Source organism: Coturnix japonica, chromosome Z, assembly GCF_001577835.2.
Source record: "Coturnix japonica isolate 7356 chromosome Z, Coturnix japonica 2.1, whole genome shotgun sequence".
Lineage (NCBI taxonomy): Eukaryota > Metazoa > Chordata > Aves > Galliformes > Phasianidae > Coturnix > Coturnix japonica.
In genome coordinates this window covers 7,001,022-7,024,835 of record NC_029547.1, presented here as the reverse complement: position 1 = coordinate 7,024,835, position 23,814 = coordinate 7,001,022, and the positions used below count along the sequence as shown (strand labels likewise).

The following is a 23,814-nucleotide window of genomic DNA, read 5'->3' as shown; positions in this document are numbered from 1 at the left end:
TTTGTTGTATTTTGTGTTTTTTATTTTTTCTAGAAAGAAGACACTCTTCAGCTTTTGCACTTGCATAATCATCTGTAACCTGTCATGTTCAATTCTGATCTGTACTCAGTGAAACTTGCGATGTCTTAGAGCATTCCTGACATTTATGAGTTTATACTTTCCTTCTTGCTGATCTTGTGACGCTGTAAACCGTAATCACAGCTATAAATCAGAAATATCTGGAGAAATACTAACACCAGCACGTTACAAGCATGAGCTGCATCACTGTATTTGTTCAGTAGTGCAAGAGAAACTTACCTTACGTAAGCAACATTTCTCACTTTTTTCTAAGTGAAGACATGCCATTTCAGTGGAGCCTGGACTTCACAAAATCACTGAATGTGAGGTTGGCAGGACCTCTGGCTCCACCTGGTCCAACCAGGACAAGTGGGGACACAGAACAGGTTGGCCAGGAGCACATCCAGGCAGCTGCTGAAGATCTCCAGGGAGGAGACTCCACGACCTCTATGGGCAAAGTGTGCTAATGCTCTGTTACTCAAACAGCACAGAAGTGTTTCTTGATGCTCAGACAGAACCTTTAGTGTTTCAGTTGGTACCTGTTGCCTTTCATCCTAGCACTGGGTACAACTGAAAAAAGACCTGACTCCATCCCCTTTGCAGTTTGGTTTTACTTAATCTATGGCAGACAGAAGATCTCCACGGAATTTGCCTCTGACCTTTTTTTTTTTCCCTTCTCTTTTAAACACAGACCCACAACCTGGTGAATATTATATTGCTATGTTATTAAGAACTTAACTGGCCTAAAAGAAAGAAAATACAAACCTTACCAGTTCAGGGTGTAAACTCACAGAAGTTGGTTATAAATGTCTTCCCCAGACATATTATTCTCTAATTTTTTTACTGGAGCATTTCCCATATTCTGTACACACATTGCTCAAAATGTCCACAAGAACACTTCACCAATTACCACACTTGTACAGCTTTTAACCTTTTTTTTCTCAATTAGGATGCTTGAAATTCTGTCTACGGAGCATCCTGTCTTACAGCGTACAACACTTACTAACCTCCAAAATTCACTTTGGGAGCTACACACAGAGCAATGCCATTAGAACACATACATAGAGCTCAACAAGTGCTGCACTTCCCACAGAGGCAAATGTTTACTCCTGCTGAACAGGCAAAACAGATGACTTGTTAAAGATGCTCTGCAATTCATACTTCACATGTAAATCTATCCCATAAACATGAAGGCAATAACACAACTGTTTGCATAGCACTGATTAAATGGCAGCTTAAACAATAATGTAAAAAACCAATACTGTGAAACTGTACAGGCATCTGTTTTCTACCCCTCCCCCTTGGTGGTTGTTATCTTTTAGATACTTCTCATTGTCTTACTTAGATTATATGCCAGGACCAAATTTTTCCAGATATGGGCAGGGGAGCTAAAAAACATGACGTTTCATCATGAGAAGACCCAAAGATCACATTTTAAGTTGTCCAACAGGAAAGACTCTGAAATAACTGATTGGCCTTTGGGTTGGGGATGGACCAGGTGACACTGTAAGACACCCTCTACCTCCTTCCATCCACCAGCTGAGTAACACACAGAGCAGTTGCACAAACTGGAGTGCTGTTCACGTCCTGCCATCACCTGAATGTAATGCTTTTACACAGTGTTCACAGCTGAAATAAAACTTACCTGTAAAATGGAATAACACTGGAATTTATTCGTTTTTATACATCTGTAAAAAAACTGCACTTTGAGAAGACTTTTGTAAATCAATCCATGGCAAGATAACAGTGATAAACATGACATTACTGCCACAAGTGCCAAAGGATGGGCACCACATACCTGCAGAATATTACAATACTAAACTGCAGCACATTTTTCAGCCCATCCGCGCTGTACCTCTAGTACTGAAGGTCTTCACCAGGGCTGATATGATGCTAATTACCATCTTACCTCCTGAAGCAAGTAGGAAGATAGAACAGAAGCAGAAGCCCCTTTCTCATGCCCTAAAGCAGAAAATGCTACAGAAGACAAAGGGAGTAAGGGACTTTTTTTTCTGGGGGTGGTAGTGGGGGAAGGAGGGGTAAAAGTTACCTGGGATTTAGAAAACTTGCCTTCTTACACAATAATTTAACAATGCCATGAGTCTTTTTTTGTATTACTATACCAAAATACCCAAAAGATTATGAATCATTACTAACAGAACATTAATGACCATACAGAGTGCCAGCACATCAATGACAAAAGAGAGATTCGCAGAAAAGCTGGTGCAGGTGAAGATGCAGAAGCCAGAAGTACCACCAGAGCCTACTGTGATCATTCAACAGAAGTATCTGCAGCAAAGCACTGACAACACACATGACCCTGCTGCCCCTGCATGCGCAGCCTGCAGCCAACACTGATGCTATCAAACAGATGCAAGGCCTATTAGCTCAGATACTCCGTGCAGAAAATACTCTATTAGGCAGCCACAGATTTCCTTGTCACAACCTTTTGAATAATGTATGGCCAAAGTGGCTCTTAGAGAACAAAAAGGAAAGGGAAAAAAAGAACTTCAAGTTTACTATTTAAATACTGTATGTCAACAGTTTACTGAGACTCCTTGGATAGCAGCTATTTTCATAACAGAATATTATGTACAAAAATGCATGACACAAACAAGACTTGAAATGATTTGACAAGTTATTACAGCACATCAGCAGAGGAGTTTGGAACAGAACTACTGCTGCCCTATTTGAAATGCAAGATTTAACTTCTGCAGTACATATTTTGCAATTAAAAAATCCCCATATGCTCATTTTTACAAAACTACAGATTTACATCAGCAAGTCAAGAAACACCAAGTGTTTGACTTACAAAAATAGACAATTATTCAGCACTTTAAGAAAAAAAAATAGAGAGAGGAACACAGAGAGACTTTGTTAGCTCATGGTTTCAACTTGGACATCTCTGGCTTACAATTCAGCCAAATCACACTGCTTTTACATTAGCTATGGGAGACAAAAGCATAAGTTCTTTAAAAGCTACAAGTATCATCACTGAGTTTGTAGAGATTAACAAAAAGAAAGTATATTTCTGCAGTCATATTGTATTTCTTCTGGCAAAAAAATAAAATTAAGTGCTTTTTTTTTAAAAAAAAATTAGGCTGCTTCTCCAAAAATTCTTCTTGTTCTTCACAAAAAGCACTTACTTCTTGGAGCTGAGAAACTGATGTGCATCTTTCAGCGTTGCTTGCATATCCTCATATTCTGCAAATCTGCAAGCATCCTCCAGCTTCAGCCAGCGGAAAGCCTGGTGCTCCTCAGAGAGCTTAATTTCTGTGTTACAATCCTTCACCTCTGCCAGCCAGTAAACAACAGTCTTGGGTTTGCCATGGACAGGATATTGCAGTTCTTTCCTGTACCCTTCTACAAGAGTGAGCTGACTGGCCTGAAGACCTGCCTCTTCCTGTGTCTCCCTGAAGGCTGTCTGCAAGTCATCCTCTCCTGGATCCACATGGCCTGTCAAGAGCATGACAAAAACTATGATTTTGATTCTTCATTTGACAACGGAGAAACATTAGGAGAGAGAAGGGAGGATACAATAGCTGACAAAGAATCAAGCTAGTGTCAGAGAACAGAGGTTGCTCCTCAAACATTTATGCCTTGATTTTGCTCCTGTGGCTTTTACAATTGCTCATACTGCATCTTTCAAAATAACCAGTGGCTTCTTAGCATGAGAAATCTTTTCTTCCCAGCCCTACCCTCCTCTTCCGGAGCACCATGCACCCACAATAACCCACCTCACATTACACTTCAGGCTAAGATCTGTGTGCTTATTGAACATTTACCCTTTAGTCAGTAAGAAACGAGACTGCTGATCTCCAGAAGTCTTAGTCCTCTCCCTCAACTTCTTCCCTCCCACTGAAGCTCAAGGCTCAGTTCTACAAAGCTCTTACTTGCAAAAACAACAGAGAAACAATGGCACCAGACAAAGCAAATTCCATTTGAAAGGTGAGTTCCACCAAAAAAAAAAAAAAAAAAAGCTTTAGGACAACATCATGATAGGATGCTTAGGACAACACCTCGAACACTATATCATTTCAACAGTATTTTATAGGCCGCCCCCTCTCCTCCAAAAAAGTGAAAGTTATAAAACTAAAAACCAAACTATCTTCCTGCATTCCCTTATTTCACCACATCCTAAACCACTACGAAGTCAATCATGAAATCACTAACTGGAAAACAGACAAGGTTGCTGTGCTTCATACTTAAAACTGCTTTACTTCAAGAGTAGGTCAGATGCTTACGAATCCTGAGCCACCTTAGGAACACTTGGATGCTAAGTTATTAGAGACCACCAGTATTTTCTCCTGCACTGCGCCATGCAGCATTTTAAGAGTCTTTTTATTTTTTTTTCCATGTTATCCTGTGAAGTACAGCACACCTAAATGCCAATCTTGCCAGCAGCTGTTTTAGTTGTCCAGGACACCCTATTTGTTTTACGTTGCTTAAAATGAGAGGTGCCATTACAAACAAAGGATAAATATAACATATCCCCAGTTGTTTGTACTTTTGTTGAGAAATGTCAGATTCTGTTTTCTCATGAAAGATCCAGACAAGACCATAAATAGAACAAGACAAGCAAGATCTCAAAAAAGCAATGAAAAATGAACTGGGAGGCTTCAAGGGAAAAAAAAAAAAGCAGCTTTATTTTGCCCCCAGTATCACTCCCTTTTCTATTTAGGTGTCTGCATATAGGCACAACTTATTACAGACACAAGTATTTCCTCAGATTTCAGGTACCCAAAGCCACCTTTTAGTGAACAGTTTGGTACATGTGGGAAGTTCGTTCTGCTTTGCCAAAAGGTCCCTCTCACATCTTTACGTATCAGAAACTCAACCATCCTTTCACGTGACACTTTCTCTGAAGTAAAACACAATTCTATTTAAAAAATAACTGCAGAAAACAGCATCTCACACTGCATTTGATGTTTTAGATATTTGAGATCAAACACAATGTAGCTTTAAGTAAAAACAATTCCCCTGACTCTCAGCACTGCAAGTCAAAGTCTCCTTCTTTCTGAAAGATACACGTATTTCCAAAGATGGGACTTTTACTAATGGCTGAGAAAAAGAATCCACCTAGACCTGCACAACTGGATTTCCTTTTATCTTCTCCACAGCAAGTCCCACAAACAGTAAAGAACCAGTTTATGACAATTATGACCTATCAATACCAAAGATGCAGTGAGCTGAGGTAGCAATGAAACTGGAGGCTGGGGTTCAACTTCAACTCTCAGGACACAGATGCTACCACTTGCCTGCCAGCACAGGGAAATGTAAACAGCACACCCCACTACTGCTAATCTCTATCCTAAGCTCAGCAAGTTTCCAGCTTTGACTTGTATACTCTGCCTACCAGGAAGAAAAAGGACTACTAACAACATATCACTGCAGCTTTCAGCTCCTCAAATTCATTTACACTCATGCAGTCCCAATACGCAGAAGAGGAAAACAAACCCTACATCTCCTTCCCACCAGACTCAATTTGTACCAGGTTGCAGTTCTAAGAACATAGATCAGAGTGATGTTTATGTGGGGGAAACCAGGCATGTAGAGTTTAATCCCATAAAGGTCACTTAGGGAACTTTAAAGATATCAATGTACAGCTATAGTCATAAGTAGACTAGTGTCCTGTGTGCACTTGGAGAGGTGTCAGAAGCGCGTATTAAAAATTATAATCAATTTAAGTTTGTATCTGTATCTTACAGAAGTTTTTGCAACCTGGAACTTACTTTGAAGACCACTCACACTGGAGAGAACATAAAATGTAACAACTCCTTCATTTTTGATCTGTAAAGCCTCTAACATTATGATCTGAGTGCACACCATGCACGTTTTGAGACATTTCACTTGCCAGCATGCAAGCACGTTCAGAATTTCCACATTCCCTGGGAAATCTTTTCACATGGGTCTCTCCTCTCATAACAGCCCTGGCTCTTGGTTTTCCAGAAGGTTGCAAACTCTTTTAGCTAGGCTTTAGGTGAAGTGGACAGAGGGAAAGCTTTTTCCTCCCCCCCCCCCCAATTCATAAGCTGCTATTTACAAACCATTCATGTGCTACGCTTTAAGAACACTATTTTACAGAATAAGAAGAACAAACTAGTGGGAAGAAACAGTACTTAAAAAGGTGTAGAATGTACTTGAAATACTTCTGTGCTGTGTTTTTTCTGGTACCAGAAATGCCACCATGTACCACCAAATACTGGCTCTGCTGTGTAGCCATAAAGCTCCTGACTCTGGTGCCCAAAGAGTACAATTAGCTGTGAATGTCAGCTGGTTAACAGGCCCCAAAGCTCACCTTATGAGCATTCAACCAAACAGTCAGAAATATCATTCCTGACACAAGCAACACTGAAGTTATCAGAATAAACATCACCTTTTGGGGGGGTCCAGTGATGGGTCCCATAGGATGTCTGGAGGAGGAGGTATTCAATACTGTCAGCAGCCTTAGAAGATGGTGATGGCTGCAGTCTTCTGTAGATTATCAAGCCACAAGCTCTTACAGCCATGTCCCCCTCTTAACTGCAAGGAGAGCAGCAGAAGAGCACAGAGGATCACACAGAAATAACACAGATCTCAAGCAGACAAACCATATTTATCCAGGAAATATTCCCAGCATGGGCTAAAAGTCATCCAAATCCTTCACAGTTAATACATAAACTGCATCTTAGTGACTACCCATGTGAACGATCAATGTGAAAACTAAGCTCTTTCATTTTAAAGCCAGAATCTCACATAAAGCTAAAAAAAAGAGACAGTTTTCAAGAAGCACAAAATATGACAGTTCTTTGCAGTTGCTATTTTATATACTATACTAGAGGGAGGTAAAATGATGTAAGTAAAGCAGAAGCCAGAAATGTAACAGTCTGAAGCTTTCTCACTGCAAAAATCTAAAGGCAGCGTGCAAAAATAATACCTCAACATTACCTGGGAGCGGCAATCAGAAATAACTACCCAACACAGACACCTTGCAGCACAGAATTCCTCAGGATGTCAGCGGCAAAGCTGAGCAACACCATGCCAGAGGATGGGCACTCTATCTGGCCTAGATATAAAGCTGTGATACAAAATTAAAAGCTTCTTGGCATGCAAGCGAAGCATTAACTTGATGTAAACAGCAACCACGTATCTCTTAAGTGACGAGTGCTGTAAGCAAAGAAGTGATGTAGCCAAGGCAACTGGTACTTAAATTCTGAGGGCAATGGAGATGAGAAATCCATTTTAAAAGACACAGCAAGTCAGCTCAGAAACAGCCTTAGGTAGAACTTGTTACCTTGATAGCACTGCTGCTTTCAATAGATAATACATTTACACAGCACTGTTTTCCCCTTCAGTTATAGAATCATACAGAATCATACAATTATCCAGGTTGGAAAAGACCTTGAAGATCATCAAGTCCAACCGCAGCCTAACCATAGTACCCTAACTCTAACTATACTGCACTCAAGAGGTAGAAACAACCTCATCTACAGCCTTAGGCTACAGAGATGAATATTAAGTCATGTAAGACTTTATTATGAGGAACAACAGCAAGTAGAAGTGAATACATTCAACTTACTCTCAACACTGAAATGAGACAAAAAGTGCTATAAACAGCACAGTGGAACTAAGAGAATCTCTACTTGCTGAGTTCTTCAGCTGTGTCAGATTTCAACAAAAGCACAGCAAAAAACTTCATAGCATTAAAGCATCAAGACAGACTTAAAGCATATAATAGCAGCAACTCACATTGTACTCTGTGACAACTCTATGGGGAGATGGGAGCACGGGGTAGCACCGTTGACCAACAAATCCTCAGTGCGGCATGCAGCCAGCTCGCTTAATTACAGCCCAGCACTTCAGCCCATCATCCCAACCATCGCTACCCACCACCACAGGAGGCCGCAGCCTCACACAGCGCAGCCGGGGCACCAGCTCCACCTCCTGGGCGAGCCGTACTGGGCCTGAACAGCGGGGAGGAGGCCCAACGGCCCCAGTAGCCCCCCGGCCGTGGTACCAGGACACACAGTGCACGTCTTACCGGGAGCAGGGGAAGGGGAGCAGGGGAGAAGCGGCACGAAAGTGGGACGAGAGGAGAGAGCACAACGCCGCACAGCGCGGAGCAATGGCGGCCTCACCTGTCAGCTAGCACCGGTGTGGGCGGGACTGCCGCGGGATTGACAGCCACCACAACCAATCACAACACTCCCCGCCTCCCCTTCGCCTCCATTCGCTGGCGGTGGGCGCGAGAGTTTGAAGCGGGAAAGGCGCTGTTGCTATGGAGACGCGGCCTGGGCGCCGCCGCCGCCTCAGTGTCCGTGTCCGTGTGTGCCGCGGGCCGGGAGGGGTGAGGGCGGTGGGCGGCCGCCCTGGGTGCTGTGCCCGGCCCCTCCACCACGTCCCCTCCTGTGGGCTCCTGGAAGGAAGCAGAGAGAAGCGGAGCGGGCGCTGCGGGCCGCGGGCACGCTCTGATCTCATTGCCAGGCCTTGCTGGAGAGCCGCCTCCTCGGCTCCCGGCCTGAAGTAAGTGTCCGATCCCTTCCCCTCGAGCTGTGCCCTGTGTTTCCCCATAGGGGTTTGACCTTCCAGGGGTCAAACAATGATCTGCCTGGGAGTAAAAGCAGCCTGGAGAGCTATAACCTGCTCCGGGGCAAACCACAAATGTGTTGACCCCTCTGAGTCTTGCAGTGTAATTCCAGATGCACAGCAGCTTGTTTAGGTATAATTATAAAATAAATACTGAGAGCCGTTTGTTAAATCTCGCTGGCAGGAGAATCCCAGGCACAATTTTCAAATAATCAGCATCCCGATTTAACTGTGGGGATTCTTTTCTGGGTGTGTGGTTGAATATTAGACACTTCCCGTTTCCATGCAGCTGCTGTTCCCAGCAGCTGTCGGGTGTCAGCTGTGGGAGGGGGGCTCTTGTGCTGAGCTCACCACGCTATTCTTGGTGTAAAGGAATGATTTCCATAACGAACATCTTGTGCAAATCAGAAGGTGTTTGAAAACACCATAACCAACACTGAGTGGTAGTTTTTAAGTCTGTTTCAGAGAATATAAAAGTTAATCATAGAGTAAGCAATTCAGGCTTCTCCATAGCATTGGTGCAGGGAGGAGACCTGTATCTTGGCCCAGCTGTACAACAGTCGCCAGTCAACACCAGAAGTGCTTCCTCCTTCCCTTTGATTATACAAAGACTATAGATGGTTATCTATTGGTAGCATTCAGCTTTATTTCTTGTATCTTCAAAACTGCTACAACACTTGTGTCAGCTAAAAGGGTTTAGTATCTCATGTACATGTATGGAGATTTCTGTAGTGTAATCTTGTGATTGTGTTAATGAATCTGCTGTGATCAATAAATGTTTGAAATAGAGTTTCACAACTCTACACCTACTGCTTTAAATTATATTTATCGTCTTTTCTTTTTTCTAGTAGGTAATATTTCTAGTAATATCTCTTATTGTGGAGCTTGTATTTATAAATGTGCAATCTCTCCATGACCCTGTTCTTCACAGTAATGCCCTCGTGTCCAAGAGATGGGATCAGAATAATTAAAGATAAGGCATTTGATGTGCTACTCTTGAGAAGCATATCAGCTGTTCATTTCTGGAGGGCTCAATCAGGCTTGGCTTTGGATCACAGTCTGACAAGAACTCAGTGCTCAGATGAATGAGAAATAAAGGTAAGTGACTGGGAAAATGAGTTAATAAGTCTCCCTTTTCTCTCCTGCAGGACTGTCAGCAAAAATTGGCTTCATTTTGATCTTCTGCTTTTATACTCAAAAAAACATGTGGACTTGGAGCCTGTGCTGAAGACATCTTTAGGGTAACCTGGTTACAAGTGATGAGTACAGTACTTTGGTATAGTTGTGGTCAGGAAAGTTAGCATATATACACGTTTATGGACTTTTTAGGTTCTTAGCATTTGTTTCTATAAGCTACGAAATGGAAAGATTTATGTGATACAGAGTGACAGACGGGAAAACAAGGTAGTGTTTAAGTTTTTGATGTTGATTATTTTTATCAGATGCTTTTGAGAATTGTTTCTCAAATTTAACGGTCAGACCACAGTTTATGATACAGAATGATGACAATGGATTACTTGCAGAGTGAAATGTATAGCTGCATTAGTTTACATTTGTAAGACTAGCAGTGGCACACAAGATTTCTTTTCCACTAAATTTCTGGAGTTTAAAATATGGCTATAGTGTCTCTCTTTGGCACTAGAACAGCATGCTCATAGTGAGCTGTGCCTCCTAACTTGCTTCCTTCCTTCTCAAAACCGAGGTTTTATTCAGCTATATTGAGGAACCTGAGGCTTTGTCTTTGTCCTACCTTCTGTGAAGTTACTTGTAGCTTTGCTGGGATCAAGGTTTGGTTGGACTTTTATATCAGACTATCACCTTGAACAATGTTACATTTGTCTGTACCAGAAAACAGTGTAGTCTCAAAAGAATAAATTAGATCCTGGCATTGCCTGTGAAGTTTTAGCTGCTATTTGCTGTGGAAAGGTAAAGGTCTTTTCTCTTTTTGCCAGAAGATGGCATTATCATTACCAATTTAGGATTCTTGAAAACCTACTGATACTGCCCTTACTACTTTACAAAGTTATTTTTAAGAATTGCATGTAAGTTTTAGAAAAGCTGTCAAACAATTAGAAGTCTGCAGTGTTGGATGAATTAAGGTATTCTTTTTATGGGGAGGAAGACACACTATTCTTTTAGAGCATTAATGTTTAGAAGGCTAGGAGAATTTCACTGTGTCCATCAATTCAAACAAATGTAATTCCCCTGTACAAACCAGACTAAATCTTTTAAACATTGTCTACTCTTGAGTTTTAGAATTATCAGAAATGCTGGAACCCATCACTATGACCTTGGCTTATTTTTTTTCCATGGTTGATTAATTTGTTACGCCTTTATTGCTCAATGTTGAGTTTTCCTGAGTTGTGAAATAGCTCTTCCAGATATGGAGAGACACTGGATTTAATCCTTTAACCATTTGGGTCCAGCAAGATTTATTGTAGCTGAGGAAGCAAAAGTAATGATTCTACTTTCAGGGCTATCTCTCATTAAGAAGCCTTTTAGTGGCTTTTACATGGCAAAGAGCCTTAGCCAATAAGCCATGCAGAGCTGCTTATGTATCTCAGGACTACTCTTCTTGTATGTTCTGCAGTACCTAAACCACCTGGATGTTCTGTATTTTGAGAAATCTGCCTGTACAGTCATTTCTAGCTGTTTAAATATATTTTGTTTAATTTTTAGTTGGAATCTTGAGCTTAAAAGTTTCAATATTCTCTTTTTTGTTTGTTTTTTAACCATTCCCCCTCTCCCCCTCCCTTTTTTTTCCTCCTTAAAACTCTCATTCAAATAGACGTTAACCCAGATCTATTTCTTACACTAGTTTTTGGCCACTCTGTTTATATTTAACCTAAGTCTAAGCACATGCTAAGTTTTAAGTAAAATCTAGGATACAAGGATAAGAATAGGCAAAGCTACTGGATTGTTTTAATCTTTAACAGACTGGTGTCTCTCTTTTGTGTTATAACTTCTCATTTCAGGAAAGAAAAGAGATTTCCCATGGTAGTATTGTTGCAGCTTTTGTGCTTGGAACTACCTTATGTGAGACAGGAGCTTTTCAAAAATTTGACTTCCCTTGAAAGAAAGTGAATCCTCTGTGGAATTTTATCTATTAGAGAACATGGAAAACTGTGAATGTCTGTAAAAACCTCTGTATGTGTCACAGTTAGAATCTATGATCTTTAGGTTTGCTGTCCTCTCTGTCAGTTTTAATTTCCCCCTACCATAATCTAGTAATCTGAACAGTGAATCTGGCTTTATCTCAAGATTCAAAGTCACATAATATGTGTATTTAATAAGTCCACCTCCACATGATTGTTTTGCCTTGAAGTTTGTTGCTCCTGAATTACCAAAAGAAAGATCTTAGCTTGGTTCTGTTGAATGTTACTGTAACTTCCAAATGTGGGAAAGACTTGCATGTGCTAAGATCCTAGACTCAAAAAAAGAGTAAGAGAGCAGTGAGGAAAATATAATGGAGGTGCTATTCTTCTCTCCTTTCATTCAACAAATTAAAATATCTGCAAATATGAATCTCTCTGGATACAGACAGCTGGGGGAGCTGTCTGCATCACCTTTCAGTGATGCATGTTGCTTTTTTTGGGTTTCCCAAGAATGCAGCTATGGCATTCCAGTAACATTTATAGATTTAGATAAATTCTGTGTTTCAGATTTCACATAATATTTTGGCTATTCTGTCAAGAATATCCAGAAATGCTCACAAGATTCATGACTTACAAAAGAAAGTTACACAGCAAAACTGTAACTTCATGGTAGTTAATCAACAAGATGAACAGTCTTCATTTTTCATCTTGAGGTGAGGACAAATGCAGTTCCTTTTCCTTTGGTTACTTAACCAGTGATAGCTGAACCATATTACACCACATGCGCTGATATTAAATTGAGTATCTAAAATTAGGCATTTTACATTCTGAAGCTTGAGGACAGGGTTTTGGTAGCTGTGGCATTCATCAAGTAGGCACTGGGCGTGTAGGAACTTTGCAGCAGTAAGTATCTCTACATTGTGCATTTCCTACTATATTTGTATATTGGTTTAACTTTAAAATACAGTTTTAGAGGTAAAATATTTGCTTCATATTTAATTTATCTTTAGTATTGCTACATTTAATAGTGTTTGGCAGGCCAAAATATTGCGAGCGGAATAGTCTTTTAGCCCAGCTTGAGGTCATATTATCTGCAGAAATGTTTTGTTTCTTCATTTATGTCTTTGCCAAGATGCTTCATATAACTTGAGTACTTTTCTTGTTTGATTTCATGTAGGCTTGAGCTTGAAGATGGCATCTTGCCTTTATGAATGCCTTTGTGAGGCAGAGCTTGAAAAATATTATCCTCATTTTGCTGCCTTTGGTCTGCAGAAGATTGATGAGCTTGCCAAGATTTCTATGAATGATTATACCAAACTGGGGGTCCATGACATGAATGATCGCAAACGACTCTTTCAGCTCATTAGAATAATCAAAATTATGCAAGAAGAGGAAGCTGTAAGAGACTTAAGCAAGCAGGATTTTCAACCAAGTGGCCTTTTCATTCAACCTCAGGTGACCAGAACAGGTCCCCGCAGACAGCTGCGTTTTGAGTCCTTCTTCGAGGAGAGCAGTGGCACAGTTAAAGAGTCAGAATCAGAGACATATGGTTCATCAGATTTCAATGCCAATGAAGAGAAGAACAGTCTTGTGGATGTGCTCAGACACGTTCAACCACATGATTCAGACCTGACCAGATTAACTATAAGAGATGCAAATACTGCTGGAATATACACAAAAACTGAACTGAACTGTGCAGCAGTTTCTGATGATATCGCTCCTCTCCTGGGGGATTCCGAAACTCCCATCATACAGAGAGTGACTCATATTTCAGGGTATAATTATGGATTACCTCATTCCTGTATCAGGTAATGATCAGTTACCTTTCTTTTATATTATTTCAAGTAATTAATTAATTCCTCACTAGGGAGCATGGTTTGTCTTCCTAGCTTCCAAACAAGTAATACTAACACTACAGAATTTGTACAGAGCAATATGAAATGTTACAGAAAAGAGGGATATTAATAAGCACTTAGGACTCTCCAAGTCTGTTAGAAGGAATCAGTTGAATTCAACAGCTGCTACTCACCAAGACTGTCTAAGAATAATCTTCATTATCCTTCAGGATGTAAGGTTTTGTTTTCTTGGTGATTTGACAAGTCTTTTTTTTTCCCCTCCAACAATTTTGCAAAACTCTGTTTTTCCAAAATAATGTTTCCTCTTCTTAAGTTTGTCCAGATTTTCCCAGTATAAATGGTTACGTGCTGTGATAGCTATAATAAATTTCTGAAGTGGTGCTTTAAAAAGAAACAATGAGTATAATTGGAGCACAATACAGACATGTTGGTGAGAGGCATGCCTTGCAGCTGCTTCTTGAAAGTCGATCTGTAGCATTCATAATGTTTCCCAGTGTTTGCTAACAGGGGCTACAGCTATCTTGAACCCTTGGTAAATTACCCTGGAAACATATTTAAAGCGCAAAATAGTTTTGTTGGCTTACTCTCAGGCACTGTTTAAACTGATTGCCTGAGACAAAAACTGGAGTCTAAAAAAGCCTGAATAAGCTAGCACTATATTTTAAAGCATCCAAACTTGGTAGATGGCTCCCAGGTTTGGTTATTTAGAAGTCCAGAGATACACTACTATGTGTGCTATTCAGAGCACCGTCAGGCTTGTGCTTGCAGCCTGGCTGGTGTCCAGGCACTGGCTGTTTCTACAGCTATCCTCCTGAAGATCCTGGTTCAGGAAACAGAGAATTTACCTCCCTGCAAATGTGCTGCCACAATATGGTTTGTTGCAATGCAGCTGTGGCAGGCTTTTTCTGTAGTGATGAAGAAATTGTCAGGATTATTACAGTGCTTACGTTTGAAATGATAACATTGTGCAGAAGTTCCCAGATTCAGGACATATACAAGTTCATGAGCTTCTTCAAAAAGGATGTATATTCATTAACAAGTAGTCGTTGATGTAGAGATGATTACTGTATCCAGTGTGTACAGAAGATGTGCTGCCAAACTCATGCTGAGTGATGCAGCATGAAGGAGCTTGGAGTTATGGGTCTGGCTTGTAGAAGTGCAATGGAAAGAAGGTGGGAGTGGGAGCATGGAGTTTTCAGCAGCTGTAACGATTTGCATACAGGAGGAAGGAGAGAGGTAGCTGTGTGATGCTGAAGCTTGGTCTGAGAAGGCTGAGGTGACAGAAAAGACATGTGGTCAGGGTGCTGGTTACAACTTCTCTGGAGTGTGCATGTAGCTGGAAGAGACAGATGCTGTTTCTACAGTGGATAAGTAATAAGGTAGTAAGAAAGGCAGCAAAAGAGTATATTAAACCCCTTAACTGGGATACTGAAATAATTCCTGCCATTCACACCTCCCAGAGGAGTGTGCAAACCTTGATATATCAGCCATCTTAGCATTTTCCCTGGAAGCTGAGCCACAGAGCAGCAAAGAGGGCAGGATTCTTAGTGCTGGAAAGTAAGAAATGGCCAATCTAATGGTTTGGCTAAAGAAGTTCAAGAGTTTGAATCCCATGATAGAGCCATGATATCAATTGTCTTTCTTTTCTTCTACTCTTTTTTTCTTCAGCATGTTCATCTCTGACTCATAGTTGCAGCTCATACTGTGGGCTTCCTGTACTTTCCTTAACATGCCTGAGTTTCTCCTGTTTTGACCAGACTGCATATTCTGCATTCCAGGCTTGGGGCCAGTCTGCTGATGCTTGGGTATCTGATTCCTGATTTGCAAGTGCTCAGCTCCTTCACTGAATTCCTGTGTCACCTTGTGATTTAACCACTGTGAAGGCTTATCTAGTCTCATATGCAAAAAAATAGTCATAAATGATTTTGAATGGCAGAAGGATAGAAGAGCTCTTACAATATGTTTGGCTATATTTTCCACTTCCCCATAGCAGGCTTGATCTTGACTGCAGTGGAGAGGACACAGTTGTTCTTCTGACCTATTGTTTAATCAGGTTTCTAACAATCTCTTTGGAGATTCTTTTCCTTGTGATATATATATTTTTTAAGTTATAAAATGCAATTTCTATTTAAGAAAGGTTAAAAAACAATCTGAACTTGAGGGCCAGTGTATAAAATTAAATCGTGTTCTTTTCCCATACAAGATGCATTCCATTAAATATGCCTCATAGAAGGAGTATGTGCTTATACTTTTACAAATAGATCCTCTGAGCCATCATGGTTACCATTCCCCAGATCTTACCATCAGTCCTTTCTCTTTCAGGCTCTTAGGAAGAAGAAAAGCTCTTTCTTTAGGTCACTAAATTTGGCCTCTGGTGATGCAAAAATTAAACTTCAGAGCCTCTGATCATTTGATGGACAACATCTGGTGCTCAAGGATGTCCATAAGCTCACACTAAATTTTGAAGCATTTTATTTTAAGTGGTCATGGCCTTTCTTTTCAGGGGAGAGAATTTTCTGTCTAAACACAGGGCTGCATAGGAAAGCCATACTAAAATTAATGGTATTCCAGTTACAATAAAGATTGCTTGCAAGTAGTCTTTGAAGAACACGTCTTAAGATTTATATTTACAAGTTGTATGCTTCTTGGAAATTGTGCAAGGCAACTGGAATGATGATATTACAAGCTTATAGCTGTATAATATCATCAATATTGTAAATTTAATATCATCAATAAATGTAAATTTAATTTAACAGGCAGCTTGTCTAAATTAGTTTTGAATTGCTACATTAAGAGATTTTGGAAAGGCATTTGGGTAGCATGGCAAAAATACTGGTTTTGAGCAACTCAAGCCTTAGTTAAAATAATCATTTTCTAGTAAACAGATGTTCAGGTCCAGGCTGAAAATCATTACTCACTTGTCTGAAGATGCCTTGACAAAATGTAAGTCAGATTGACTCAATTTTGGCTGAATTCAGGCATATTCCATATGCTGCATTGAAAAATGATTTCAGCAGCAGGTTAATCAGTGGAACACTAAATGACTTCATGCTCCTGAGGTGTCTGGAAGGGACCTAAAATCGACCTGTCAAAACACAAGAGCACAACTTTGCACATGGTTTGAAAACATATTTTTTTATGATTAAGACAAATTAAAAAAAAACAAGATGTAAGATGATGTAAGATGAAAGGGAAATAACGAGGAGACTGGTGTTTCAAATTGTCTTTCAGCTTATTAAGAGCTGGGTGATACTGTCTCATTTCCTAATTTATGTCATATGCTTGTAACCTGTTTGACAGCCTAAAACAAAAGGAGCGAAAGTAATTATAAGAGGAAAAGCAACTAAATATTATACTCTTTTCCTTCCAAGATCTGATCATATTTTATCTGTAATTAAATGACTATGCATGACTGCAAATAATTTCAGCAAGATTAAATTTCATTAAGTTAACTTCTGCGTTATGCCAACTTGAATCACAAGTTTGTGGGCAACTAAGAATATGCCAGTCCAGCAACAAGCTGAGGAATGCAGCTGCATAAGCACAACTGTTTTTAAACAGAAATGCACAAGAGGTTTTATACTATTTAGCAAAAACAAAACAAATAACAAACAAACCAACAAACAACACAGCAGAAACACCACTGTATAACAGTGAGAGGCTTTCCTGATAAACATTTAAAGACATAAGCTTCTATCTGATAAAAAAACAAGTTAAATTTTTGTGTGTTTTAGTTTCTGTAGTTATCTGATTTCAAAGTGCAAATCTTTTGATCTACAAATATTGTTGTAGATCCAGTTCTTCTGAGAAAGAGACTCCATGGACAGAGAGTGAAAAAATCAGAGTATGTGTCCGAAAACGTCCCCTGGGCCAAAGAGAGGAGCGACGTGGAGAGGTTAATATCATCACAGTGAAAGACAAAGAGACCTTGCTTCTTCATGAGAAGAAGGAAGCAGTTGATCTCACCCAGTATATTTTACAGGTAACATGCTTTGCTTGCACTTTGTATTTATGGGCCACTTACTTGCATGATGGATTAAAGCAAACTGGACTTGGAATTTCAGTAAGCAATCAGAACAGGGCTGTCTGCATTTCTTGTACTGGAATAGATGGTGGGCTTTTCTGTCAGCTCAGTGTTGCTATATTTGAATTGCTTCTGATTTATCCCAGCCCATGGCAGAAAATCTGAGCCCAGAATTTTAAGCCTTCAAAAGCATGTCTCTTGCAGCTTTCTTCACATGTGGCAAAGTAAAACACTCTGCTACATGCTGTTGCTCCAAGAGAACTGCCTGCTGCTGAGTCTGCTCCAGAGTAATTAAATGAGGTGTTCCCTTTTTTGCTATTTCAGCACTGCAGTTCTGATTCAGTGAATCACATATACCCTCATCCCCTCCCTCCCTTTGTTCTGAAATGCTTTTGAAAATTAATTTCTCCTTTGGTCTTTGTTTCTAAATCCCAAATACCTTGTGCTGTCATAGTTCAGATTCTCAGTTTTGACTGACAGCACCAGGAACAGAGCTGATTTCTAGAGAGCAGCAAGCCATACTCACTCCACTGGGTGTTATTTTTACAGCTTGGGTCCTGTGAACAACTGTTCAGAGTAAAAATCAGTTTGCAGCTCTCTCAGATCCATGTACCACCTTTTATGGTGCAACACATGCGGTGATTCCATCCCACTCCTTCAATCTGACTTGCTGTATTTGACATTTATTCAGTGCTTAACACCTTAATATTTCAGTGCTGAAATAACTGCAGGTTAATTTTGTTCTGTCAGTACTAAGAAATGAAATTTTGCCATAGGTCAGAGTATTCTGAACTGAAGTATGCTATGGCAAAGGCTATTCTGTTCTATAGGACCCAGGAGAAGTTCCCTGCTTCCTACCTCCATCTCTGTCTCTTGTGTGTAGGAAACCAGGGAGTGCAGGCCAAAGGGATAGTGGGGCATACTCCAGCTCCACAATAAGGGGAGCCAAACTGCAACCCCATCACAGAGCTCGCTGTGAGCTGAGCGCTGCTGCAGAAGCTTCCTGGTTTAATCTGTCTGCTAGTCTGGCTGGTTTGCGCATCATGGAAATGACTGTCAGTCCAAGATACCTACTACCTTAATTTACATTGCAGTGTATCATTAGGCTGCAATGTTAAACTTGAGTTCGTGGAGTCTTGAGGATGTGGTGTTTGTTTGTGGCTGTCCTTCCTTGCAAACACCATTCTTAGCCTCAGAGAATCCCATAATGAACACAGTTGCAGTCTTTCTAGACACTCTGCTTCTTTGGGTCAGACCTGGAGCATGGGAAGTTGGGCTTTTATTGCCTTCCTTTAAGATAATATGCTCCAGATTTATTTAGGAGTAGCCTCTGTCTTCTTGGGGGCAAAAAGATTCTAAGACTGGAGAACAGAGACCGTTAATCACAACCGAGGACTAATTTTTGAGTTCTTTTTAATGTTCTAGTTTTACTGTGTATCAGTAGATTTTATTCATTTCAGGAATCAATCAGGGTTTCCTTTAATTTTTTTCTTTTTTCTTTTAATTTCTTTTTCTTTTTTTTTTTGTGCTTTTTTTTTCTGACAGAAGGCTTCTGCACCTTCTGCTTTTCCTTTCCTACGCTTAATCTCTTGATTACATGTGATGTTCTGCATGTTGAATGTCCTGCATCACTGTGGACCTGATCCAAAGCCATATGAAATCACTGGGAAAACTTCTGTTATTTAACCATGCCTTTGCATATGGGCGGAGGGGAATGAAACATGTTCATTTTCATGTAAAGATCATATTTATTTTTCAGCATGTTTTTTACTTTGATGAAGTCTTTGGGGAGTCATATACACATCTAGATGTGTATAAGAGACAGCTCATCCTCTGATTCAGCATATTTTTAACGGGTAGGGCATCTGTGCTTTCATTTGTTATTTTTCCACCTTTATGTTTTCCAGTTTCATATACCACTTTCATTTTCCTCTTAACTGTTTTCTTATTTTTTAAAATGCATTCATCTATCCTTTTTTACATACCCTCCCCCAAAATAGAACAGAGGACACTTACATTACTCTCATTGCATTCAGTGAGGAATCTAAATCACAGGAGAGGTTAAAACTGGACCTTAGTTGTAAAAAATGCCAACCTTTTAAAATAAATGTTTGCCAGGCTTTCTGGCTTCTAATTTCTACTCTAACAAAGGCTCCTTTATGGTATGCTGCAAACTGTGTAGGGCCTCATCTTTATCAATCTGCTGAGGAGTAATGCAACCTCTTTGCATGCATCGATACGTGTTAGGGGCTGACCTGCTGAAAATGAGCTCTGCAGAGAAGGACCTGGTTGTCCTGAACAGGTTGACCACGGGCTCGTGTGCCCTTGTGGCCAAGAAGGCCAATGGTATTCTGGGGTGCATTAAAAAGAGTGTGGCAGGCAGGTCGAGGGAGCTGATCCTCCTCTTCTCTGCTCTGGCGAGGCCACACCTGGAACACTCTGGGAATTCTGGAGTTCTGGGCTCCCAGTTCAAGACAGGAACTGCTGCAGAGAGTCCAGCGGGGGCCACAGAGACGGCTGTGGGCCTGGAGCATCTCCTGTATGAGGAATGGCTGAGAGACCAGGAGCTGTTCAGCCCGAAGACTGAGGGGGTAATTCATCAGTGCATATAAACATCTGATGGGCAGGTGTCACATGGATGGGCCAGGCTTTTTTTGATGCCCAGTGATAGGGCAAGAGGCACAAATGGAAACAAAGTTCCTTGTGAACATGAGGAAAAACTTCTTTACTGTGAGGTGACAGAGCACAGGAACAGACTGCCCAGAGAGGCTGTAGAGTCTCCTTCTATGGAGATATTCAAAACTCACCTGGGTGCTTTCCTGTGTGACCTATTGTAGGGAGCCTACTTTAGCTGAGGGTGAGGCTGGAGGATCTCCAGAGGTCCCTTCTATACCCTACAATTCTCTGCTTCTCTGTGACTCTTTCATGAGACTGCTATGGGATATTTTTGTATGTATCAGTTACATTTCACGGGGCATTAGAAATGTATTAATAACTTTGTAATTTATTTTGATTTTATGGATAGAGAATAGAAATTATTAATTAACTTGTAATTTACTTCGGTTTTATTGATATATTTTTGGAGTAATTACATATCTCCTGATTTGGAAATTCATGGTAACTTTACATGGGTGATCTTCTTGTCATGCAAAGTAACAAACTTGAATATAATTACATTTTTGAATCTTTGAAGAAAAGGACTGCATAACAAAATGGAGTATTCTGCTACTGGAAATCTTGGACTGTCATCAGTAGAAACAGTGTCACATTCTTGAGAAAGAGAAGTTTAAAAGGAGAATGGGGTTTATATCTTGCTGTATAATGGTAATCAATAAAAACACAATGCACAGTACGGTTAATCTAGTGATACCAGGAAAAGGGATGCCTTGTCTGACCCCCTAGTAAGCTAATTCAGCAAACTAATCTGGGGAAAAATTATTCACTGGGCCCTTTGCAGTCCTACGTTTTTCCCCACTTCTGTACATCCAGGAGGTTTTGAATATGCTGAAAAACTTCTTTCAAAGCATGGAAGGGAAGTAAGTCAATCACTATGTAGATTTGTTGTTGTTGTTTGGGTTTTTTTGGCTGATTCAGCTCTCTAAGTCTGTTCACCTCATACTTGTGAGTTCAGCTTGTACAAGAGCATGGATGGGGAAGCAGGCATGCAGTAACACCAATTTAGATGGGCTTGAAGCATGGCAGAGCTGTATGCTGAGATCTGCTTGGTGTTTCACATGCATTAAAGTGATATGATGACAAAGATGCTGCAGTCTGGAATAAACTAAGATTGTGGTTACACTGGTTGGAGTGAGTGTATAAAATACTCTCTACCACTGAAAGTTGGCGATCCTCTTCTGTCCTGTCCTACTGGACATACGCCCATAGATTACGTGAAGCCACTTTGACCATATTTTGTGATCTTCTGTGAGGTACTTTACTCCACTGAAACAACAGAAAATTAACCTGCAAAAAAATGAAGAGCTTACTGCTGTTTCAGTGCAGTAAAGTCAGACATCAGAGCCAGCACACAGGAGAATAGGTCAGTAGGACAGGTCACACATCAGGGAGCAGAGGAAGGGAAGATCAGCACCCTCCTCTCAGCAGCAGCAGGGCATTAGATTGACTTTTCTGCATTAGAACTACAATCTGAGGCAAACTAACCTCACCTGGTAAATTGCATTGCTGTAAATTGCTCATCTTCATCAAGTGCAATATCTGTTAATTCAAAACCTGACTTATGGCTGTTTTGCACCTCATGTCACAGTCCTTCTTCTCTGTGATTCATAAGGAAATATTTCCATTGGTAATTCTACAGCACTATCACAGTACCTAAATAGCTGGAAGAACAATACTGAATTCTTAGCTTCCTGAAATGTATTCTGAGAATGTAGAAGAAAAGAAGTGACACTACAACCTTGACACACCAGCTTTTCTTAAGACATGACTGGGAATCACTGTTAGTGTTCTGCAGTTTCTCAGATGGGGAAGAAAACCAAGCTTCAGTGGCAAAAGTTAGCTATATATATATATTGACACTCTACAATCTCTTTTAATAATGAATAAATCAGATGTGGCACTAAAAATGTGGGTTATCTTTACAGAGGCAATGCAACCTGCTTTGCATATGGGCAGACGGGTGCTGGCAAGACATACACAATGATAGGTACTCAACGGAACCCAGGACTCTATGCCTTGGCTGCCAGGGACATCTTTGGACATCTGGAAGCATCACCATCAAGGAAGGATCTCCTTGTTTTGATCAGTTTTTATGAGATCTACTGTGGACAGCTTTATGACCTACTAAATGGAAGGAAGAGGTATGGAAATAAAAAATAGATTGCTGTAAACTTAGGGTTGTTTATAAATCAGTTTGTTACTATTCCATGCAATTGCCTTTAAAAAACTACCTTTTATAATAAATGTTGCATATTTATTAAGAGCTGGGGAGGAAGGCAGAATTTGACACTAAATGTGACTGATATCGACAGGACCCCTGGTTCAAACTCTTGGTGGGAGGAAATAGATAAGAATGAAGGCTTGTGGGTGATGTACAAGCTCATGCTGTTTTTCTTACACTACAGAAATCCGTAGGTAGCTGAACATTTATAGCTAAAGGAAGAGCCTTCCTGTGACCAGAAGTTCTCATGCAAACTGTTGTGGAGTTGCTGTCCGTCTCTGTTCACATATAACCTCTCTAATTCCCTACTGTTGTGCCAGTGGGGCTGATGCTCTTACCACTGCAGTCTCTGAAGATCCTGTTGATGTCCAGTTTATGCTTGAAACTGCAAAGTCTTCTCACTTCCTCCCAGAGCTCATTTGCACAGCAGCCTGGCATCTGAACCAGAGCACACCTCTGAAGGTGATGCTGCCATCACTCTCAGTAGCAGGACCTCAGCCACAGTCTTGTTTGGACAAGGGCACAAGAGAAAGGTTTTCTGCCTCCAGAAGTGAATCTGTTCAGGCTCTCAAGAGTTTTGTACAGGATTTTAAAGCAGCTCCCAGAGCCATAGGGTCAGATGAAGATTTTACGGATCATTGAAGGGGGACATTAAGCTTCCTCCTCTAAACTGTGACATTTCTGTGCAGTTCATAGCAGAGCTGCACTGGTCTCTGACTCTATGGCCATGGGATCTGCTTTTAATTCCTGTGGAAAAATATTGGGAACTTGAACAGAGCATGACTGCATGAGTTACACAGTCAGCTTCCTAAGGAAGGCCTGAGAAGCAGTTCAAAAGAGACTCAGGAAATCTAAAATGTAGACATGGTAGTTTACTTCTTTGCTTTCATATATTCCCAGACTTGTAGAAATACATTGCTAGTGTTTCTTTAACAGTGAAATTTCATTGGTGCATAGTGAAAATAAAATAGCTCCTTAGGTCTGAAATTACAGGAATGACAGGAGTCCCCTTCCCCTAATCACTGGTATCTTTGGCTTTTTCACATAGTGTCATAGCAATGAAATGTGTTTTTAGTGCTGCTATTTGGGACTTCAGAAATCTCACTTCTGTGATGTTTTGTTTGCAGGCTTTTTGCAAGAGAAGACAGCAAGCATGTTGTTCAAATAGTTGGACTGCGGGAGGTCCAGGTGGACTCTGTAGACCTACTGTTGGAGGTATCCTCAATATTTGTCATTATTTTGTCTCCTAGATCCTGATGTACAGATCTGTAAGCTAAGTTGTGTACAGAAAAGACTGTTCTTTTATCTGTTGTACATGTG

At 40.5% G+C, this 23,814-nt stretch overlaps 2 protein-coding genes across 5 annotated transcripts in view; one reads left to right on the top strand and one right to left on the bottom strand.

Moving 5' to 3' along the window:
* Positions 1-2,572: 2,572 nt before the first annotated feature.
* On the bottom strand, positions 2,573-8,286 carry NUDT2 (nudix hydrolase 2). 4 transcript variants are annotated; one of them, XM_015848260.2, is made up of 4 exons: positions 8,175-8,240; positions 6,985-7,114; positions 6,434-6,579; positions 2,573-3,513 (listed from the first exon to the last, which is right to left on the bottom strand). In XM_015848260.2, the coding sequence occupies exons 3-4, from the start codon at positions 6,564-6,566 to the stop codon at positions 3,200-3,202; spliced, it is 447 nt and encodes a 148-aa protein (XP_015703746.1). In that variant the 5' UTR covers positions 6,567-6,579; positions 6,985-7,114; positions 8,175-8,240; the 3' UTR covers positions 2,573-3,199. The 4 variants fall into 4 exon arrangements, with proteins under 4 accessions (XP_015703746.1, XP_015703745.1, XP_015703744.1 ...); XM_015848259.2 differs by having other exon boundaries at positions 8,078-8,189; XM_015848258.2 differs by lacking the exon at positions 6,985-7,114 and having other exon boundaries at positions 8,175-8,286.
* A 51-nt stretch (positions 8,287-8,337) lies between these two features.
* KIF24 (kinesin family member 24) overlaps positions 8,338-23,814 on the top strand; it is a 29,937-nt gene continuing 14,460 nt past the window's right edge. The window contains 8 exon segments of the mRNA XM_015848244.2: positions 8,338-8,559; positions 9,554-9,720; positions 12,895-13,525; positions 17,366-17,555; positions 19,357-19,411; positions 19,414-19,453; positions 22,199-22,414; positions 23,622-23,709. Coding sequence (XP_015703730.1) covers positions 9,708-9,720; positions 12,895-13,525; positions 17,366-17,555; positions 19,357-19,411; positions 19,414-19,453; positions 22,199-22,414; positions 23,622-23,709 — 1,233 coding nt within the window. The 5' untranslated portion in view covers positions 8,338-8,559; positions 9,554-9,707.